General features: G+C 33.0%; 2 protein-coding genes across 2 annotated transcripts; both read left to right on the plus strand.

Annotated features, from left to right (window-relative positions):
* The first annotated feature begins 120 nt into the window (after positions 1-120).
* eIF2alpha (eukaryotic translation initiation factor 2 subunit alpha) lies at positions 121-2,711 on the plus strand. Its single transcript, XM_087410884.1, has 6 exons — positions 121-305; positions 738-981; positions 1,145-1,376; positions 1,713-1,945; positions 2,031-2,146; positions 2,233-2,711. The coding sequence occupies exons 2-6, from the start codon at positions 744-746 to the stop codon at positions 2,455-2,457; spliced, it is 1,044 nt and encodes a 347-aa protein (XP_087267010.1). The 5' UTR covers positions 121-305; positions 738-743; the 3' UTR covers positions 2,458-2,711.
* Positions 2,712-10,888: 8,177 nt separating this feature from the next.
* Usp20-33 (Ubiquitin specific protease 20/33) lies at positions 10,889-17,127 on the plus strand. The gene is made up of 4 exons (XM_011054565.2): positions 10,889-11,628; positions 12,969-14,735; positions 15,310-15,575; positions 15,705-17,127. Exons 1-4 carry the CDS (start codon positions 11,210-11,212, stop codon positions 16,007-16,009), a joined length of 2,757 nt encoding a protein of 918 aa, XP_011052867.1. The 5' UTR covers positions 10,889-11,209; the 3' UTR covers positions 16,010-17,127.
* Positions 17,128-18,920: the final 1,793 nt, after the last annotated feature.

An 18,920-nucleotide genomic window follows, 5' to 3' on the forward strand; every position in this document is an offset into this window, starting at 1 on the left:
TCATCTAAAAAGTATCCGCGGTACTTTGTCACTAGATAGATGACCATCAACACACATCTAGTGACAAAAAATCGCGGATACTTTTTAGATGACCCAATATATGGATGCTGAGTCTATCTTATATGTCTATGCAATCTATGCATGCTATGCGTTAATCAGAGTTGGTGTCGTTGATGAAAGAGACTTTTAGACGAGAATTTGCACATGGATTATTGACAAGTTTCCCGTAGTGAAACTTTTTGCAGTTTTAAGCCATTTAAGGATAAAGGGAGGATTTTATCTTCGCGCAAGTATTAATTATTTAGGTAACAATCAGAATATTTTTTAACGGCTATATTTTATCAATTCTTTCCAGAATTCACTAACCTTCAAGTTAACATATTCTTATTTATATTTTTTAATGCTACATTCCAAAATATTTCCTTTGAGGAAAATTTTACTATACAATATATAATACAATATTGCATGTTACTTGTACTTATATATTTTGAAGAAAATTTTTCGCAGACAAGACATTTTGGAATGCAGCTTAATCTTTTATGAATGCATTTTCGCAAATAGTCACCCAAACCTTTTTATCGCCAGGCGGCTCCGTCCATAAGAGGTTAAATAAATTTTGATGAAAATTTCACAAAATTGTCGACGATATATTTTAAAAATATTTCTTGTATTTTTTATATTACTAGCAGGATGTTATTTTTAATGTCGTTGCATTGTACAATCTTACATGTTTTTAGCAAAACATGGTACTATCTTGTCGATTTTACAAAGAAAAGTATCCAGAAGTGGAGGATGTGGTGATGGTAAATGTACGTAGTATAGCTGAGATGGGTGCATACGTTCATCTATTGGAATACAATAATATTGAAGGCATGATCTTGCTCTCTGAGCTCTCTAGAAGACGTATTAGGTCTATCAACAAACTTATCCGAGTAGGCAAAACTGAACCAGTTGTTGTTATTCGTGTAGATAAGGAAAAAGGTAACTGAAGATATTTTATTGGTTCAAATAAAAAATCAACAGAAAAACTATATTGAGTAAATGAGAAACAATTGCAGTTAGTGGAAAATTAAATCATTTACATAAGTTTTCAATTATACAATTCTCATTATTTATAATGAAATGTATTAATTATGGATTCTAGGTTACATCGATTTGAGTAAGCGTCGTGTGTCTGCTGAGGATGTGGAAAAATGCACAGAGAGATATGCTAAGGCTAAAGCTGTTAATTCAATTTTAAGACACGTAGCAGAGTTGTTGCACTATGATAATGATGACCAGCTTGAGGAACTCTATCAGAAAACAGCCTGGCACTTTGAAGAAAAATACAAGAAACAGAAGGCATCTGCTTATGATTTTTTCAAACAATCAGTATTGTAAGCAAAATCTAACTGCATTAATAACTGCAATAAGTTAAATTAGATCGCTATATAAATAAATCAATTAAAGAAAGGTCAAATAGAGGCTAGTTTTTGGTGTCCAATAATACTTGTGTATAAATTTTAAATATATCTCCTAGTTATATAAACTGTACGTCAATACTAATTAGCAGTATATGTAACGAGAAGATATATTTAAAATTTACTTTTTAAATTAGATACCAAAATCTAGTCTCTACCCTTCTTTACTTATTCAGCCCTTTTTTATTTATTTGAAAAAAATATATTTAAATGTATCTCTGGAAATATATTTATGAATATAAATACTTTTAGGGATCCCTCCATTTTAGCAGAGTGTGGTTTGGACGAACATACGAAAGAAGTGTTACTAAATAATATTAAACGAAAACTTACTTCGCAAGCGGTTAAAATTAGAGCAGATGTAGAAGTGGCTTGTTATGGTTATGAAGGCATTGATGCTGTTAAGACTGCATTAAAAGCAGGCTTAGCTCTTTCCACTGATGAACTTCCTATAAAAATTAACTTAATTGCTCCTCCATTATATGGTATATGTTCTATATTATTTTTCAAATCAACATGTCAAATCATATATTAAAAATCATGACGTTATATATCTTGTGTGATTTTCAGTCATGACGACATCTACTCCAGAAAAACAGGATGGTTTAAAGGCATTAAGTGATGCAATCGAAGTCATACAGAATAAAATAATGTCACTTGGAGGTGTATTCAACGTACAAATGGCAGTAAGTTTCATGCATAAATAATGTTCATCTAATATTTTGTATATTATAATAAAGAAATTATTCTGTTTTTTTTTCTACAATATTAGCCAAAAGTCGTTACTGCGACGGACGAGGCAGAATTAGCGCGACAGATGGAACGAGCGGAACTTGAAAATGCAGAGGTTGATGGTGATGATGAAGAAGAGGTAGAAGGATTAGAAGGTGATTTTAGTGGTGGTGAAGGAGCCGAACAAAACAGCAAAAATATCGAACAGAATGGCAAAGCTATAGACGAGAATGATAAAGAAGATATATCCGAGGAAGATAATTAAAAAAGATATATACATATATATATATATGGAAATAAAGTATTCTCGATTAACTAACAAACATTTATATGTTTTTCTAATTGAAATTAGAATTTAATAAATTTTCTATTGTCTTTTTGTTGGATATATCAGAACAATGTTTTAATAAATATGAAAATAAAAGATGTACAGATTAATATAATTTATAGAACTGAAATTTTCTACTGACTTGATATATAATAAACAATCTAAACACATTTTTATTTTTGATAAAACAAGCATTCCAATTATTCATTTATGATATATTTAAGGTGCGTTCTGAGTTACGCATGTAGCATGTAGACCAGTGTAGACTGCAGAGAAAATTCTGATTTAATCAATGCACGCGTTACAAGTGCTTTGGTAGTGCTAGAATTTTCTAAATTGTATTATTCATACTGGTATCAATTATAAAACTTTATCCCTAGGATAGAAAATGAAAGGCCAATACATGCGATCGGTTTTTGTCGACAAATATACGACAAATTTTTCAAGCCTGTCGATTGGTTATAGGACAAAGAGGTCCGAGATCCTTTCTTGCAACCAATTAATAAAAGCTTGAAAAATTCGTCGTGCGTACATACGACAAAAAACGGACGTATGTAATATTGGCCAAAGGTGAAGCTAAAACGAAGCTCGAACTCCGGCGAAGTCACCAGAGGTGCGCGCATCGACATTGTAGGGAACTACGTTCTCAATATCTCATTAGCGCAGCGAGTGTAGAAAGCCTAGGGATTTTGTAGGTTGCGAGTTGCCTACAAATAGCGTCAGAGTAAAATAAGAAGATAGATAGATTATGGCGCACATCCTGTATGGTCATATTCATTCGAGTTCGAGTAATAAAATTCATCATTATTAGTTACAAGAAAAGCGTCGATCATTACACCTCATATCACATCACACGACAAGCGTGGACTTGAGAATTTAACTCGTCAATTGAGTCACTTATTTCCATAACATGTTTTTATATTAGGTGCGCAACTAAGTTCCCGCTGTTTGTCAATAGAATATGGCTCCAGCAGTAAGTGAACAGTTTTATCGTGATGGTATACGAGCTCTGCCAGAAAGATGGGAAAAAGTAGTAGCTAGCGATGGGCAATACTTTCAATGATTCATTTGTAACCATTTTTTCACAATAAAGTTGCATTTTCATCAAAATAACAGCGAGAACTTAGTTGCGCACCTAATATATTGGGTCATCTAAAAAGTATCCGGTTTTTTGTCACTAGATGTGTGTTGATGGTCATATATCTGAAAGACACAGAACGCCGAATGAATTGGTTAAAGTGTATAACTGGCAAATATAAAAATTGGACACCGTCAAAAAATTCATCTGTGAGATAGTAGAAGTAATTTATTCTTTATAAATAATGTGTTTAAAATATTAAAATATTAAAATAAAAATGTAACATAAAATATACACAGATTAATTATAATATCTGAAGACACGGTAGTATCTTGACACTGGGAATGACGTGTATACGAATGCTGAGCGAAAACCCGGAATGGTAAACAAAGCAATAATTGTGTCTAGGTGTTCGAGCTTTTAATGGCGTTGCAATATGTTAGATAAGAACAGCATTTAAGACACAACGATATATTGGGTCTAAAAAGTATCCGCGGTTTTTTGTCACTAGATGTGTGTTGATGGTCATATATCTAGTGACAAAGTACCGCGGATACTTTTTAGATGACCCAATACATTTTCTGACTTTCAAGGTGCGATTAGATTTCTGTCTCTTAGGGTACGCGGTACGCAATACAGTAACTAATAATAACTAACTAGGCAACTAGGAAACCGCGTATCACGTACCGCCTATTTCTTTCGCTGATGTTACATTATGGAGCGCGATTTGCCGCACGGTTAGTGACAAATTCAGATTAGTATAAATTTTTTAAAATATATTAATTTATTTTTATGCACATTTATCGATACTCTTATTTTTTTAACAGATTTACTTAATAATTGCGTTTAAATCAATTAATTCTATTAAAAAGTGCATAGCAGTGTATAGTAATGTGAGTGTTTGTTATTAACCCGTGCCGCAAATCGCGTTCCATGTAATATCAGTGGCCTAATTTTCATTAAAGGTTCCGGTAAACCGGATCAGAATGTAAGAATCAACCAACTACAGTCGAGTATTCCTCTGTTACAGTTGAACGACAGGGGAATGTTCGATTGTAGTTGGTTGATTCTTACATTTTGATCCGGTTTAAACCCTCGATGGAAATTAGACCAATGATGGAGGTGTATGGAATAATACAAATTTTGTCAAAGTTTTGAAAAAAGGATTAATGGATATATCTCCTCCAAAAAAATTGCCAAATTCTAGTTGCTTTCTATTTACAAGTGAAACTGAGTCTGAAGTGAGCTGAGTATTTCATTCTCAGATTAATGACGTCACTCCCAGCAAATAAAAATGGATTAAAATGAAATAGATTTTCAGAAATATTGATTCACGAATGTTAAAATGAATGCAATCCTGAATGCATTTTTATTCATTTATAGGAATTGCATGGAGCATATCTCTATGCTCTTCAATCTAAAAATAATATTAGCTTTTTCTGTGCACAACACACATTGTGAATAAAAATTGAAGTAAATAAAATTTTAAGTTTAATTCAAAATTTTGAATAGGAAATGCAGTTTTTCAATCCAATTGAATCTAATTCAATCCAATTAAATCCAATTAAATCCAAAAAAATATTTGCTATTTAAAATACGCATTCGGATAGAAAAAAATTTCTAGTTTAATCCATTTTCGTTTGCTGGGTTACTTGCTTATTTTGATAAAAAATTATCACATGTTAACACAAGTTCATAACTTCACTTTGAAGTAAGTTTACGCGACTAAAGTACACAGTCTCGATCTTGTGCGATATTATGAGTAAAAACTCAGTTGAATCTCACTTGTCAGAATGCAAAAGAAACGCGCATTCAATTGAGTTATGACATCACAAGTGAGAATTATCTGAGAATCGGTGTAAATGAAAAGCAACTTCTGATATTATATTATGGGTCTTCTACAAAGCTGTTAACATATTGGGTCATCTAAAAAGTATCCGCGGTTTTTTGTCACTAGATGTGTTGACCATCAACACCATCTAGTGACAAAAAACCGCGGATACTTTTTAGATGACCCAATAAATCAAAAGTCAAAAGCTAAAAATTGATGACTGCGAGTGGCTAATTTTTAGCTTCGAACTTCTGATTTCTCTAGTTAAAATAACGAAGAAAAACGGACCAGATAGGACGGAAACAGATAGGATTTCTATCCGTTTTTAAGCTTATTCGTTCTATCCACAAACACAATCTGCGAATAGAAAATCCGCAGCAGTAGATCCTATCTGTCTGCATCCTGTACGTAATCACAATTCGCCTGTGTCTGCAATTACGTACAAGAATTTATTCATCGGCGTTCCATACGTCGCGAAAGATATCATTTTATTACTGCTATGTAGACGATATAGTATTGGCTACTTGTGAACAAGTTGATCACATAGTTAGAATTTTTAATGGTTTTCATTGTCGTTTACAATTTACATGAAATTGAAAATAACAAAAGCATAAGTTTCTTGGATCTTTCTTTGAATATGGTTGATAATATGTTATTTTTTCAACGGATTTATTTTATAATTGCATTTAAATCAATTAATTCTATTAAAAAGTGCTTACTAATATGAATTTGTCACTGTTTGCGCGGTTCCTATAATTACCTAGATAGTTTCTGTACTGCGCTACATATTGTATAATCGCACCCTGAAAATTAATGCAAAGAGAAAAGACCCTACATCAACCATATAAATTTTGGCTCTCGGTAAAATTATCTGAAAATTTAGTATATTGTCCTCCTTAGGAGCATTTATATTAGCCGTAATTGTATGTCGTAATCTGTAAAAATTGACTAATCACCTTCGAGTATACCCTTCTTACAATGGAATGAGAGGGGAATACTCGATTGTGATTAGTCAATTCTTACAGATTACGATAAACGCTCCCTTATGCGGAATCTACAATAGAAGTCGTAGCGGTCATAGAGTCTTAAGTAGAAAATTAATCAATTACAGTCGAACATGAGAAGATTAATCGATTGGTCAATTTTCTACGACTTATGACCGTATGACCGCTATGACTTCTATTGTACACTCCGCAACAACTACTGTCCGCAACTTACTGTCCCGAACAAATGGCTGCGTTCAGCAGACTCAACAGTTGAGTGAGCGCTCGCCGTTATTGGTGTATTCTTTTAGATCATTTAATCAGCATTTTAGATCTGGAAGAATATATCAATAACAGCTGAACGCAGCCATTGCGTCATGTCCCGAAACATTAATTTTGAATAAGACCAACATTTGAAAATTTGATTTGTTTCAGGTCATCATACAGTTTTTAATGCGAATGACTCTGAAATAATTGATGATGATGATGTATTCATTGATTCTATATGCGTTTTCAATGGGTTGGTCTAAAACAATATTTTTCTGTTACTATTTAGTGGCAGATAGGCTTTTCTTGAATTTTCTAAAGAGACTATTGGTAAGCAAATTTCCACTATTGTTGTTGTTTATTATTTTCTTTCTGTAAAAAAATAATAATAAAATAATCAATGATCATGTTTGAAAAATAACTGGTCCATTTAGCAAATAAAAAGGAAAATATAAGATTTACGAAAAGATGACAAGATAAAAAATTTTATAACTCATTAAGGTCTATGTTAAGATCTTGCAGAAATCTATCTCATCTTAATACAGAAAATAAAAAAATATTTGAAAGAAAAATTAACATGCTGCTCAGTATTATATTTGTTTCGTAAAAAAAGAAATATTTATATTGCATTATCATACAAGGAGGAATTGCTGTTGGTTTTAAAGTCACCTTTCCACGTTCTATTGTATGTTTTACGCCATTAGAAAAAAGTATTTTATTTCATTTTATTTCACAAAAGATTTCATTTTCCATTTCGTTTTATGACCGTTAACTTCTTCCTATTTATATTTGTCGAATGAACAGAAATTTGTTTTAAAGCATTAGTTATAGAAATATTAGATACTTAAGATAAAAATTAATCCAAGCGTGAATTTTATATTAATACAAATACAAACCCTTCATGGGACTTTAAACATTGTTTTATTTTTCCAACATTGTTTTATTCTTCCATTGTTTTTTTTCTTCATATGTAATTTGTTATTTCTTTTATCACTTGCACTTCCCGATTTACAACCGGAAAACGCTATCGTTATAATTTATAATTACAGTAGAGTCTCTTTAAATTTAGCCTATAAGAAGACAAGAGTGGAATGCCAAAATTGTAGAATACCCTTTCTACAGCACGAGTCTATCAATCACCGCGTACTTGCGCGAATGCAGTTGCGCATGCTAACCTGTCAAAGTGCATTACAGTGTACATAACCTTAACGGAACAAGTCATATGTATTACAAAAGAATACATTACACAAATAGTTATACATAATCTGCCTATGGAATTACATTGCATACACTGTGAGAACCTAATACAATTAGGTGCAGATGCGCGCGCAACACATGTCCAACCTACTATGGCATGGAAAGGGCATGACATTAGTGTTTGTAAAAGTACGTGTAAGGAATGCAAAGATTACAGAAGTTAAATTTAGAGAGACTCTATTGTATATGAATTGTGGCCTCGAGGAATCTCTCCAATAATTTGCCGATTATATGAATTGAAATTTTCTTCTTATTTTTGGCCAGCAGCAGTATTTTGTAACTTGTCTTTACACCTACCGACAGTTGTTACGCAGATATTTTATATGATGAAAAAGCTGCGAAATGACACATAACAATATCGATATTGTCGTAAAAGTTAGGGGCTTCGCACAATAAAAGGAATAGGGAACAGAAAATAGCCCAGCAAACAAAAATGAATTAAAATGGATTGAAATTTTTTTCTATCCGAATGCGTATTTTAAATAACGAATACTTGGATTCAATTAGATTCAATTGGATGCAATTGGATTGAAAAATTGCATTTCTTATTCAAAATTTTGAATTGAACAGTATTTATAATTGTGTGCACAGAAAAAGTTAATATTATTTTTGAAAGGCATAGAGATATGCTCCATGCAATTCCTATAAATGAATAAAAATGCATTCAGAATTCAAAAGTATTCATTTTGACATTCGTGAATCAATATTTCTGAAAATCTGAATCTATTTCAATTCATTTCAATCCATTCTCGTTTGCTGAGAGAGAATAAGAATTTCAACCCATCAAAAACTGTATATTCCACAATACATGATTTTTGAGGTTGAAATTCTTATTCTTTGTTCTCTGTTCCCCCTAATAACACAAAGTCGACTCTAAGTATAGTTCTATAGCTTCTAGACGTCTGAAAAATGGACGTCCATAAATCAACTTTAGACGACTTGAAGACGTCTCTAGTCATACAATGTCCCACTTTAAAGACGACTGTGAGTCGACTTGTAAGCCGACTTTAAGTCAACTATTCTAGGCTGTCGTCCGATTCATGCCCACAACGCTCATGAACAACATCCTTGTTTAATTATAATTAAACAGCAAGGACGAAATGATTCCACATTTAAGCTTTGTGAGCGTAAATCGCACTAGACGTCCTAAAGTCACGATATTGGAAGGACATCTGTACAAAGTCGACTTACAATCGACTCTCAAGGCCCGACTTAGCAAAGTTAATTTACAGTCGACATATTGACGTTTGTGCTGTTAGGGCCCTGTTCCTTTTATTGTGCGGAATCCTTTCATATGCCGTATTCATAGTGAGAGTTTATACTTAAAACTTCCTTAAATTTATTTTTAGATGCTTAGCAGCCAATAAAATAATTCGTAGAGTATCTAAAGATAAATTTAAGGAAGCCTTAAATATAAGCTTGATTATATAAATACGAGTGATAGAGTTGATTCCGAAGTAGGTTTTGGTAGAGAGCCTATATATATGGGTCATTTAAAAAGTATCCGCGGTACTTTGTCACTAGATATATGACCATCAACACACATCTAGTGACAAAAAACCGCGGGTACTTTTTAGATGACCCAATATATACAATCAGAATGACGCCATACGGGTATCACTTGTGATTGGTCCACCATGTTTTAACCATTCCCTCCAGTTTTTTAAACGTATTATTTTTTAAATTTTGAATTCATGCTAAAAAATGCTCAAAAATTGTGACAAATTAAAAAATGATAATAAATAAATATTGTATATCAAATAATAATATATATAATATTGTATATAAAATAATAAAACTTTTACATATATTATTTATTATAAAATTTCATTTATTTTGTACTATTGCAATATTGTACATTTTGTAATATTACACATTACTTTATACAAAACGTTATTTATTGCACATTATTTGCGCTATTAAATGCGCTAGTTTATTATCCATTCTCTGTTCCCACATTTTAGGAGTAAAATGCATCTGTAATAACATATAAGAAATAAAAAATTCAGAAAAATATTATATATGTATATACTATTTCATAAAATATTAAATATCGTAATTATCATATTATTTGATTTAGACTCACAATGCAATGATATATAATTGAAAAGATTACGACAAAAAGAGAAAGAATTAAATTCATAATCAATGTGATGACTATACATATACTTAGTGCCGACACTACCGTGTCTTCAGATATTATAATTAATCTGTGTATATTTTATGTTACATTTTTATTTTAATATTTTAAATACATTATTTATAAAGAATAAATTACTTTCTTAAATTACTCTCACATACAGATGAATTTTTTGATGGTGTCCAATTTTTATATTTGCCAGTTATATTCTTTAACCAATTCATTTGACGTTCTGTATTTCGGAATTATTTTCATAACATATCCTTTTTTTAATGAGTTACAAATCCAACCATATTTTTAAAATAATTTCGATAACTTTATTTTTATCAATGTACTTTTACGTATTTATGTCGTTCAATGCTGTTGCACCTAACCCTAAAACTGACAATCTGTTGGATAGATTGAGACCGTATATCTTTTTCTCTCTCGCAGAATTTCGCTAAAACATGGTGTTATCTCTCGTATGGTGCCACTCTGATTATAGGCTCTCTAGGTTTTGGAACGAATAGGCTCCGCCCATGTGGTCAGTTACCTCGCGTTTTGGAACGGCGTAGAGTTAATTCTGTTACTCGGAATCGAGTTTTGGAACTCAGTCAGTCATCCCTGACTGACATACATGATACACTATCTTTAAAGCCAGTGGCACATGATGCTTATTTTCCTGCTGGATTAGAATCTTGCCACCGTATTGGCTGCGATGCTGTCAATGCCCAGCGTCACCAATACGATGGTAAGATTCTAATTCAGCTAGCAATCCAGCAGGAAAACAAGCATCGTGTGCTACAGCCTTTAGAGACTCTAAATGATAATCGTTTTTGTGCGCGTGAGGTTCGCAGAGGCTCACTGCTCGACAGCTCGACGTCATTGATGATGGCGCGCGATTTGTCATGATTAGGTTAGAGGACAGCAGTGATAGTTATCAACAACTGTAAAATCGGCGTGATAATGATAGTGGCATGTGTTGTTACAAACCGCGTGTAGTCCGGACAGGAATCTCGGACTGCCGCACGCGAGCGCGAGAACGATCGAGAAAGCATCGTTGCACTCTGAAAAGTGGAAGCATTGATACTTAGTCGTTTTCGTTCGTTTGGTGAAAAAGGACGGCGATCCGCCATCCTCGAGAAAAACGAAAAATGCCATTAGTCGTAAGGAATTGCCCGCATCTGGCCAACCGCGGCGATCTCGCCTTCATCGAGGCAGTGATGGCCCGGGAAGAGCGTTTCGCTAAATGTAGTGACTGCGACACTCCCGGGCCCAACCTCTGGCTCTGCCTATTCCCCGACTGTCGTTGGGTCGGCTGCGCCGAAACGCATCTTGACCACAGCACCATCCACAACCAGAACTTCCCGACTCACTGTGCCCACATGAATCTGTCGACCAACAGAATCTGGTGTTATTCTTGCAAGAGCGAGGCAATCGCTAAGCATGTTCCATCACCTCCATTATCACCGACACAAGTTGAATTCAAGACTATGGGCAACAAGTTTGCCGGAGACGCTCCTGGCAGCATTGAGTCTAAGCTTGATGGCTTAGACAGGTTGATGTTCGATAAGTAAGCTACTCAAATGCTTGAGTAATAATTTTAACATTGGTGCTATTCATATCTAGATAATATTTTGTGCAAAAATACACTATTGAAACCCATTTACACCATTTACAATTGTGATAATGTTGCTATGATAATGACAGAAATATTTGTTGAATTAAACTTATCAAAAATCATATTTGCACTTTTGATAATGAGCAACAGTTACAATTTTTATCGAAATATTGTTATAATATATATTATATATTTATATATATGGCATAATATATTATGTATTTATGCATAATATATATTACATGTTATATATATCCTTTATTACAATTGTTATTGCAAAGTTGTTATAAAATTGCTGTATTCATTTTGGATGTTTTTTTTGCTTGCAATATTGTATCAAATGAATACCTACTTACCTTGTTGGCAATTTGATTGTAACATATTTTAGCAAGTTTTGATTATGTATTTATTATAAAAAAAAAAATACTGGAAAAATGTTATCTAGATGAGAAGTCTATTTTTTCTGTAGCTGAATTAATATATGTATACTTTTGAAACTTGAAGTGAAATAGGTTTGATAGTTTACAAAAGTAAAGAAGAAAATTCTAGTGCAGTCTAATGTAGGAAAAAGGAAAGAAAAAATAGACTTAAGATTTCTATATTCATATTGGTCTCTTATCTCAAAAGTGATACAACAAAAGTGATAAAAAATTTAAAGTTTCCCAGAAATTAAATTGTGATATTATTTGATTAATCAAACTATCAACAAAAAAAGTATTATATATATTCTTAATATGGTTAAATGTTATTTTTGTCTTTTTCGTTCCATTACTCTTAAAACAACCAATTTTTGAGTTGTGACGATTTTGATGGTTTTGTTATGAAGAGTTTAGTTCACTTTTAATGATTGGTAGGATAATGTGATTGATAATTTGATTCATTCATTGTAATAATTAAAAAATCATATTTTTTTTAGTTATATTACTTTTGAAATGATACGCAAAATTGATGTTGGAAATCTATGAGAAATGTACAAGAGTAATTATTTTTGCATTAAAAATCTTATATTTATATGCAAGGCTAATGTCCGTATTCATAGTCAGATCTTGTATTTAAGATTTCCTTAAATTTATCTTTAAATGCTCAGCAGCCAATGAAATAATTGGTAGAGTATTTGAAGATAAATTTAAGGAAGCTTTAAATATAAGGCCTGACTCTCTATGAATACGAGCTTTTATTAATAGTAAGATTTATTCTGGATAAAAATAATATTATATATTCAGCATGAGTTAAATTAAGTTTACAATTGCAATTCTATGAGAAAGAAACATTTAATATATATTTTTTAACAGGTTTTATGGAGATTGGTCAATAAATAGAATCAATTCAGAGAAAGTAAGTTCATTTAATGAACGGTCTGGGGATTCTCCTGATAGTACAGACTCAGATGAGAGCAAAGACTTCTCTGGAAAGCCCAGAGGTTTAGTGGGCTTGCAGAATATTGGCAATACATGTTATATGAATGCAGCACTACAAGCCTTATCTAATGTGTCTCCTTTAACTCAGTTCTTTTTGGATTGCGGCCATATGGTCAATTACATGTCGAAAGACAGGAAACCTGGATTGAGTCTGAACTACCTGAATCTTATTCGAGATATGTGGAACAAGAAAACCAGAGGATATGTTGTGCCGCATGGTATCCTTTCAGGCATCAGGACAGTACATCCAATGTTTAGAGGATATCATCAACATGACACACAGGAATTTCTCAGATGTTTTATGGATCAGCTACACGAAGAATTGAAGGAGCATATTGAGGATGATAGAGACATCCAGCTACGGTTGAAGGGATTGGGAGATCAGTCCTCAGAGGACGAGGATGAGACCGAAATTGACGGCAACGCATCCAGTCAGTCCGACGCCGAATATGAAACCTGCGATTCAGGCGTGAGCGAACAAAGCTCTTTGAGCGATGAAGGTGAACGCGGCACAAAGAGACGTTATTCTCGCGTGTCGCAGACGGAAAAGCTACGAAATAAATTCACCAGTAGGAACATGAAAAAATCGAACATCGACCCGACGTTGCCGTTTGCTCCACCGCAACGATCTCCGCAAAATTCTCCGGCCAAGCATCGCACTAAGAAACAAATAAAGACGCGCAGCATCATCAGTGATACTTTTGATGGCAAGCTCTTGAGTAGCGTGCAGTGCTTAACATGCGATCGAATTTCTACTCGAGTGGAGACCTTCCAGGATTTGTCCTTACCCATTCCAAGCAGAGATCACATTGACATGCTGCATCAAGGTTCATTGACACCACAGAAGGCTGGACCATGCTCAGACGTAGTCTACGTGACCAATCAGTCAGGCTGGCTGTCATGGTTCTTGCAATGGATGCGTTCGTGGTTCTGGGGACCAGTGGTCAGTTTGCATGACTGCCTCTCAGCATTTTTTAGTGCCGACGAGCTCAAAGGCGACAACATGTACAGCTGTGAAAAATGCAATAAGCTGCGCAATGGCATCAAGTTCTCCAAAGTCTTGGAATTGCCCGAGATATTGTGCGTTCATTTGAAAAGGTTTCGCCATGAACTAATGTTCAGTTCAAAGATTGCCAACTATGTTTCATTCCCCCTCGAGGGTCTCGATATGAGACCCTACTTGCACAAAGAATGTGTGTCCAAGATCACTACTTACAATTTAATATCGGTTATTTGCCATCATGGTACGGCTGGCGGTGGCCATTATACCTGTTATGCATTGAATCCCATTGCCAATAAGTGGTACGAGTTCGATGACCAGTGTGTCACGGAGGTATCACCGGAAACGGTAAAGCATTGCGAGGCATACGTACTGTTCTACAAAAAATGGTCGCCAGAGATATTACAGTTGCGCGACAAAACAATGGAGTTGATGGAGATATCATCCCGCGAGGTGTCTGATTTAAATTTTTTCGTATCTCGACAGTGGATCAACCGCTTCAATACATTCTCTGAGCCTGGTCCGATCGATAACTCTGATTTTCTGTGTCCGCACGGAGGAGTAATTCCTGTTAGAGCGCAATTTGTTGACAAGATTAGTATGCCCATACCACAAGCAGTTTGGGAATACTTGTACAATGCGTAAGTCTCTGAATGCAATAATATTATTGTAGTAGGATTCCGTTTATTGTGTTTTATTAAGCATCCAATATTGTTTTTTACAGCTGAATTGGTTGGATTTGCGTACTTTACCATATTGGTTGTGGTACTAGTAGTGCAGTATTAGCACTGTAACCAATATGATAATAAGTATGCAAATCCAGCTAACAATTTCAGCAGGAAAAGAAGCATCATGTGCCATTGATTTAAATGAAATGTAAAATAAATAAATTTGTCCTCACTTTTAAATATATAAACTCATAATTGAGTTCTTATTATCTGAATTATTCGAATAATAACGAGTTTAACGTTAGTTTTCCGACTATTAGTTTCTATTATTGAAATTAAAGGTCTGATAGAGAGAAGAGCTAATGAACTTTCATTATCCAAATTATTTAATTATTGAACTGTTCTGTCTCTCAACATGTTTGAACAAACGGAGTTTTACTGTACTTTTTATATTATGTTTCTGTACACACGCACACGCATACACACACACACACACACGCACACACAAATACATATATATATTTCTAATATCTATTTACTTTTTTAGATTTGGAGGAGGCCCAGCTTGTACGCATCTGTACGAGTGTCCGACATGCGAAGAAAAATACGAATCCTTGCAAAAACGTAGACAGTACGAAATGGAGCTATTCCAACGGTTAAATACCGACAATCCCACAGCCATTTATGCGTTGGCTATGGCATGGTTGAGACAATGGCAGAGTTTTGTCCGAGGCAAAGAGACACAGCCACCAGGACCAATCGATAATAATTCCATTGTTGTAAATAAAAATGGACAAAATAGTCTTAAAGTTGGTAAGTCTTCTATCTTGATAAATAAACAAGTTTTTTTCTCTTGAGAATTTGTTAATTATAACAATTTATAATAATTATCATATTATTATGAAACAAGTTTTTTTTTACACAAATTCTCTTTTTTTATAGGCTCGGATTATGGCCAGATCCCCGAAGAATTGTGGCAATTTTTTTTGACTACGTATGGCGGTGGACCAGAGCTAATGCTCCACTCGTGTCAACGACCGGTGTCCACTCAGCCTAACGTTTCTGTACATTCCGCATCAAATCCAAATTTGATAGATTCGAATTTTAAATGCAATCGCGTAGAAGCTAAGTCTAACAAACTTTGTACGACCAGGAGCTCGGAGACGATTTCGCAACAGGACAGCGCGATCGAGAGCCTAATTTCAAACAGCGACTCCCATCAGACGCAGAGGGACGTTTGTGAGTGAGTAGGCTGTGCGAATTGCGATTTCGCAGTCTTGTTAATCACACGACAAATATTTCCATTGGGTTTCTTTAGTTTGGTTTCTAAGTAATCAGATTTTATTCTACTTTTCTCTAAATCCACACTTTTGAAGTTTCACGCTAGGCTCGAATAGTTCTTATTAAATGTTTACAGATGAGACGATCTCGATATCTTGGAAATAAAACAATTATTGTCATTTTATGATTTGAAGGTAAAAAGACAATCGGATATTTTTGTACCAGTAGCAATTTTTGTATGAAATTTATAAAGCTGAATTACGTGCATCACATGCTGAATCTAAAAATATTCAAGTCACAAAAAAACTGGGTACATGATCGGATGGAGATCGATGGATTTGTCATAACATGTACTGTAAATATCTTGATGACGGTAATTTGTATTTTGTAATCATAATGTATAGCGGCATATTAATCTCGCTAAGAAAAACTAAAAATAGAATTTATCTCTTAAAGCCTGTGGCATATGATGTTTTTTTTTTCTGGATTGTTTGCGTTTTAGCAAGTTAGTAGAATAGCACACAGAATACAGAATTTCTAATAATTTACTAAAACATAAGCAATACAGCAAGAAAACATGCATCGTGGCCACAGACTTTGCTGCGGGAAAGAACCGAGAATAAAATTTATTGTGAAAAAGAACCGAGAATGCCATACGATACATTTTTATTTTCTTTCAAATTATTGCTTTGGAAAATAGAATGACACTGATTGCTTTAAGTCCATTGCTCTGATACTGTAAAGCCTCGATTGTGCTCGTTCATCGACATGGAATTTCACCGTATAATTTCATCCATTTGGGAATATTATATGTGACGGAAAATGTAGTTATAGTACAAAAAGGATTTGCTATAGACGACTATTATTTAAATACAAATCTTTAGTTCGTATTTTTGCCCAAAGTCTAGGCCGTAACATCTGCGCAATCTTGATATAGTTGTATTATATTTTTTATATTGAACATTCACCGGCGTGTGCATGTCATTCCTGCACATAAATACAAGTGGCTTTCATTTTCGAAGTTATGTACATAATGTCACTTCTTCATTGGCGGGATAATCTTGATCCGGAAAAAAAAATAAAAGATACAGAAGACTGAAATCGATTTTATTTAAAAAGAAAAAATGCTCAATTATAATGTATGTTGATTTATAAGTGGCAACTGACGAAATTGTACAACATGATGCAAAAAACTTTAATCATCTTCATGTTTTGTTCTTTAACAGATGGAATTATTGTTGTTATTTAATAAATTTATTGCTGTACACATATTTTTCATAAGATTGATAAAACCGGTAAGGGTTAGCGTATAATTCGCTGATTTCTTTCGCCTTTTTCTCAAACATGAAATAGTTGAGATTAGCAATTCTTTATTTAATTAACAAAATATGCTTTTTAAAGTTTCTGTTTTTTACAACCACATTAAATTGTGAATGATTCCATTTTTTGCATTACACGTCAAGATAAATTAGTTTTTCGTGTGCCATCATGTTAGGTGAACAAAAATTTCTCTTATCTTTATATTTTGTTTGTTCACAAATTTTTAAAAATTTCTCGCATGATGTTCAAGTATTTATCAAGCTCTCGATTGTATTATGTATAAAAATGAAGAGGAAAAAGATTGCCATGGTTTATAATATTTAAGAATTTATTTAGAATATTAAATATTAATGTTCATAATGTATATGTTAAATTACAACATATATTTTCTACATACCTTTGTGATAAGTACCTCTTTTAGTTTTATATGTCATGGTAATCGTTTCTTGCAATAAAATGTTTAAATAAATAATTCTATAAATATTTTATTGCTTAGTTACTTCAAGATTACAATGTAAATTAAACATAATCTAAAAGAAGAGGCTATATATAGGATGAAAGAATTGAGCTATATAAATATAGTGACTATATAAATACTTGAACACTTTGTATTAAAATAGCATACTTCCCTCTCTTTCAAATTTTTCTCTAGTATTTAAGAAGCGTGTTCTATTGCTAGGCCATTAATTGCATAGTTTAATTATCTTACAGTGAAAAAATGAAGAGTCGCATGTTACGAGCTATCCGCGTAAATTCAATTGTGTTTTCGTCTCGTTATCGAGGACCTTGTATAGCGATTGATCATTTTAATATCACAATTGCGTATTGCGAAGAAGTAAAACGAAAGTGCAATGAATTCCATTTTGTATTGCAGTTCCGCTCGTAGGGACGCAAACAATTAAAAAAAATTGTTAAAGCTAATTGTCTGTAATCATTATCCAGAGCAAAGTGCATAAGGTGAATAATAAATAAATTGGTTTCTTTATTTATTGAAATATCCAGATTTTAAGTCATTTCAAAGCGTTTCTTCGTAGTTTAAAGGAGAATCATAATTTATTCAACAATATGAAATTTATTATTTTATAACAAATCGCTTTACCATGACTTACTATGAATCAGGGTTGATTGAAAAAGTCTAGTGAATAAAAAAAACCATGATAAATTCCGGTTTTTACTATCCTAAATTTTATTCAATAAATAAATTAGCTAAAGCTAGAAAAATGATTAATCTGTAACACTTAAGATATATTTATATAACTTTATGTGAAAAGATACGTCTTTAATTAATTTTTATTTTAAGTAAATCATACTAATCACTATAGTTTAAAGTTTTAAAAGAAAACGAAATTAACCGAAATTAACGAAATTAACAATAGAATAATAAATAGAGTAACAATACCTCATCATAGTAATAAAATCTTTAATTCAAATTAAGATATTTAAAACAAAAACTTTAATCGCGCGCGCGGTGAGTATTTAAGTGATACACTGAAATATCTTGAAAAATATAAAAGATACGGAAAAATGTTTTATACAAAAATTATTCAGTTACTAATG

The sequence above is a fragment of the Acromyrmex echinatior genome, chromosome 11 (assembly GCF_024713525.1).
Source record: "Acromyrmex echinatior isolate Ae372 chromosome 11, ASM2471352v2, whole genome shotgun sequence".
In the NCBI taxonomy this organism is placed as follows: Eukaryota; Metazoa; Arthropoda; class Insecta; order Hymenoptera; family Formicidae; genus Acromyrmex; species Acromyrmex echinatior.

Bases quoted from the DNA above. Each gene is read 5' to 3' on its own strand.
- eIF2alpha (XM_087410884.1), top strand. From the start codon at position 744: ATGGTACTATCTTGTCGATTTTACAAAGAAAAGTATCCAGAAGTGGAG. The intron at 1,377-1,712 runs GTAAGCAAAATC...AAATACTTTTAG, and splicing joins TTTTTCAAACAATCAGTATT to GGATCCCTCCATTTTAGCAG. The intron at 2,147-2,232 runs GTAAGTTTCATG...CTACAATATTAG, and splicing joins TATTCAACGTACAAATGGCA to CCAAAAGTCGTTACTGCGAC.
- Usp20-33 (XM_011054565.2), top strand. From the start codon at position 11,210: ATGCCATTAGTCGTAAGGAATTGCCCGCATCTGGCCAACCGCGGCGAT. The intron at 14,736-15,309 runs GTAAGTCTCTGA...TTACTTTTTTAG, and splicing joins TGGGAATACTTGTACAATGC to ATTTGGAGGAGGCCCAGCTT. The intron at 15,576-15,704 runs GTAAGTCTTCTA...CTTTTTTTATAG, and splicing joins ACAAAATAGTCTTAAAGTTG to GCTCGGATTATGGCCAGATC.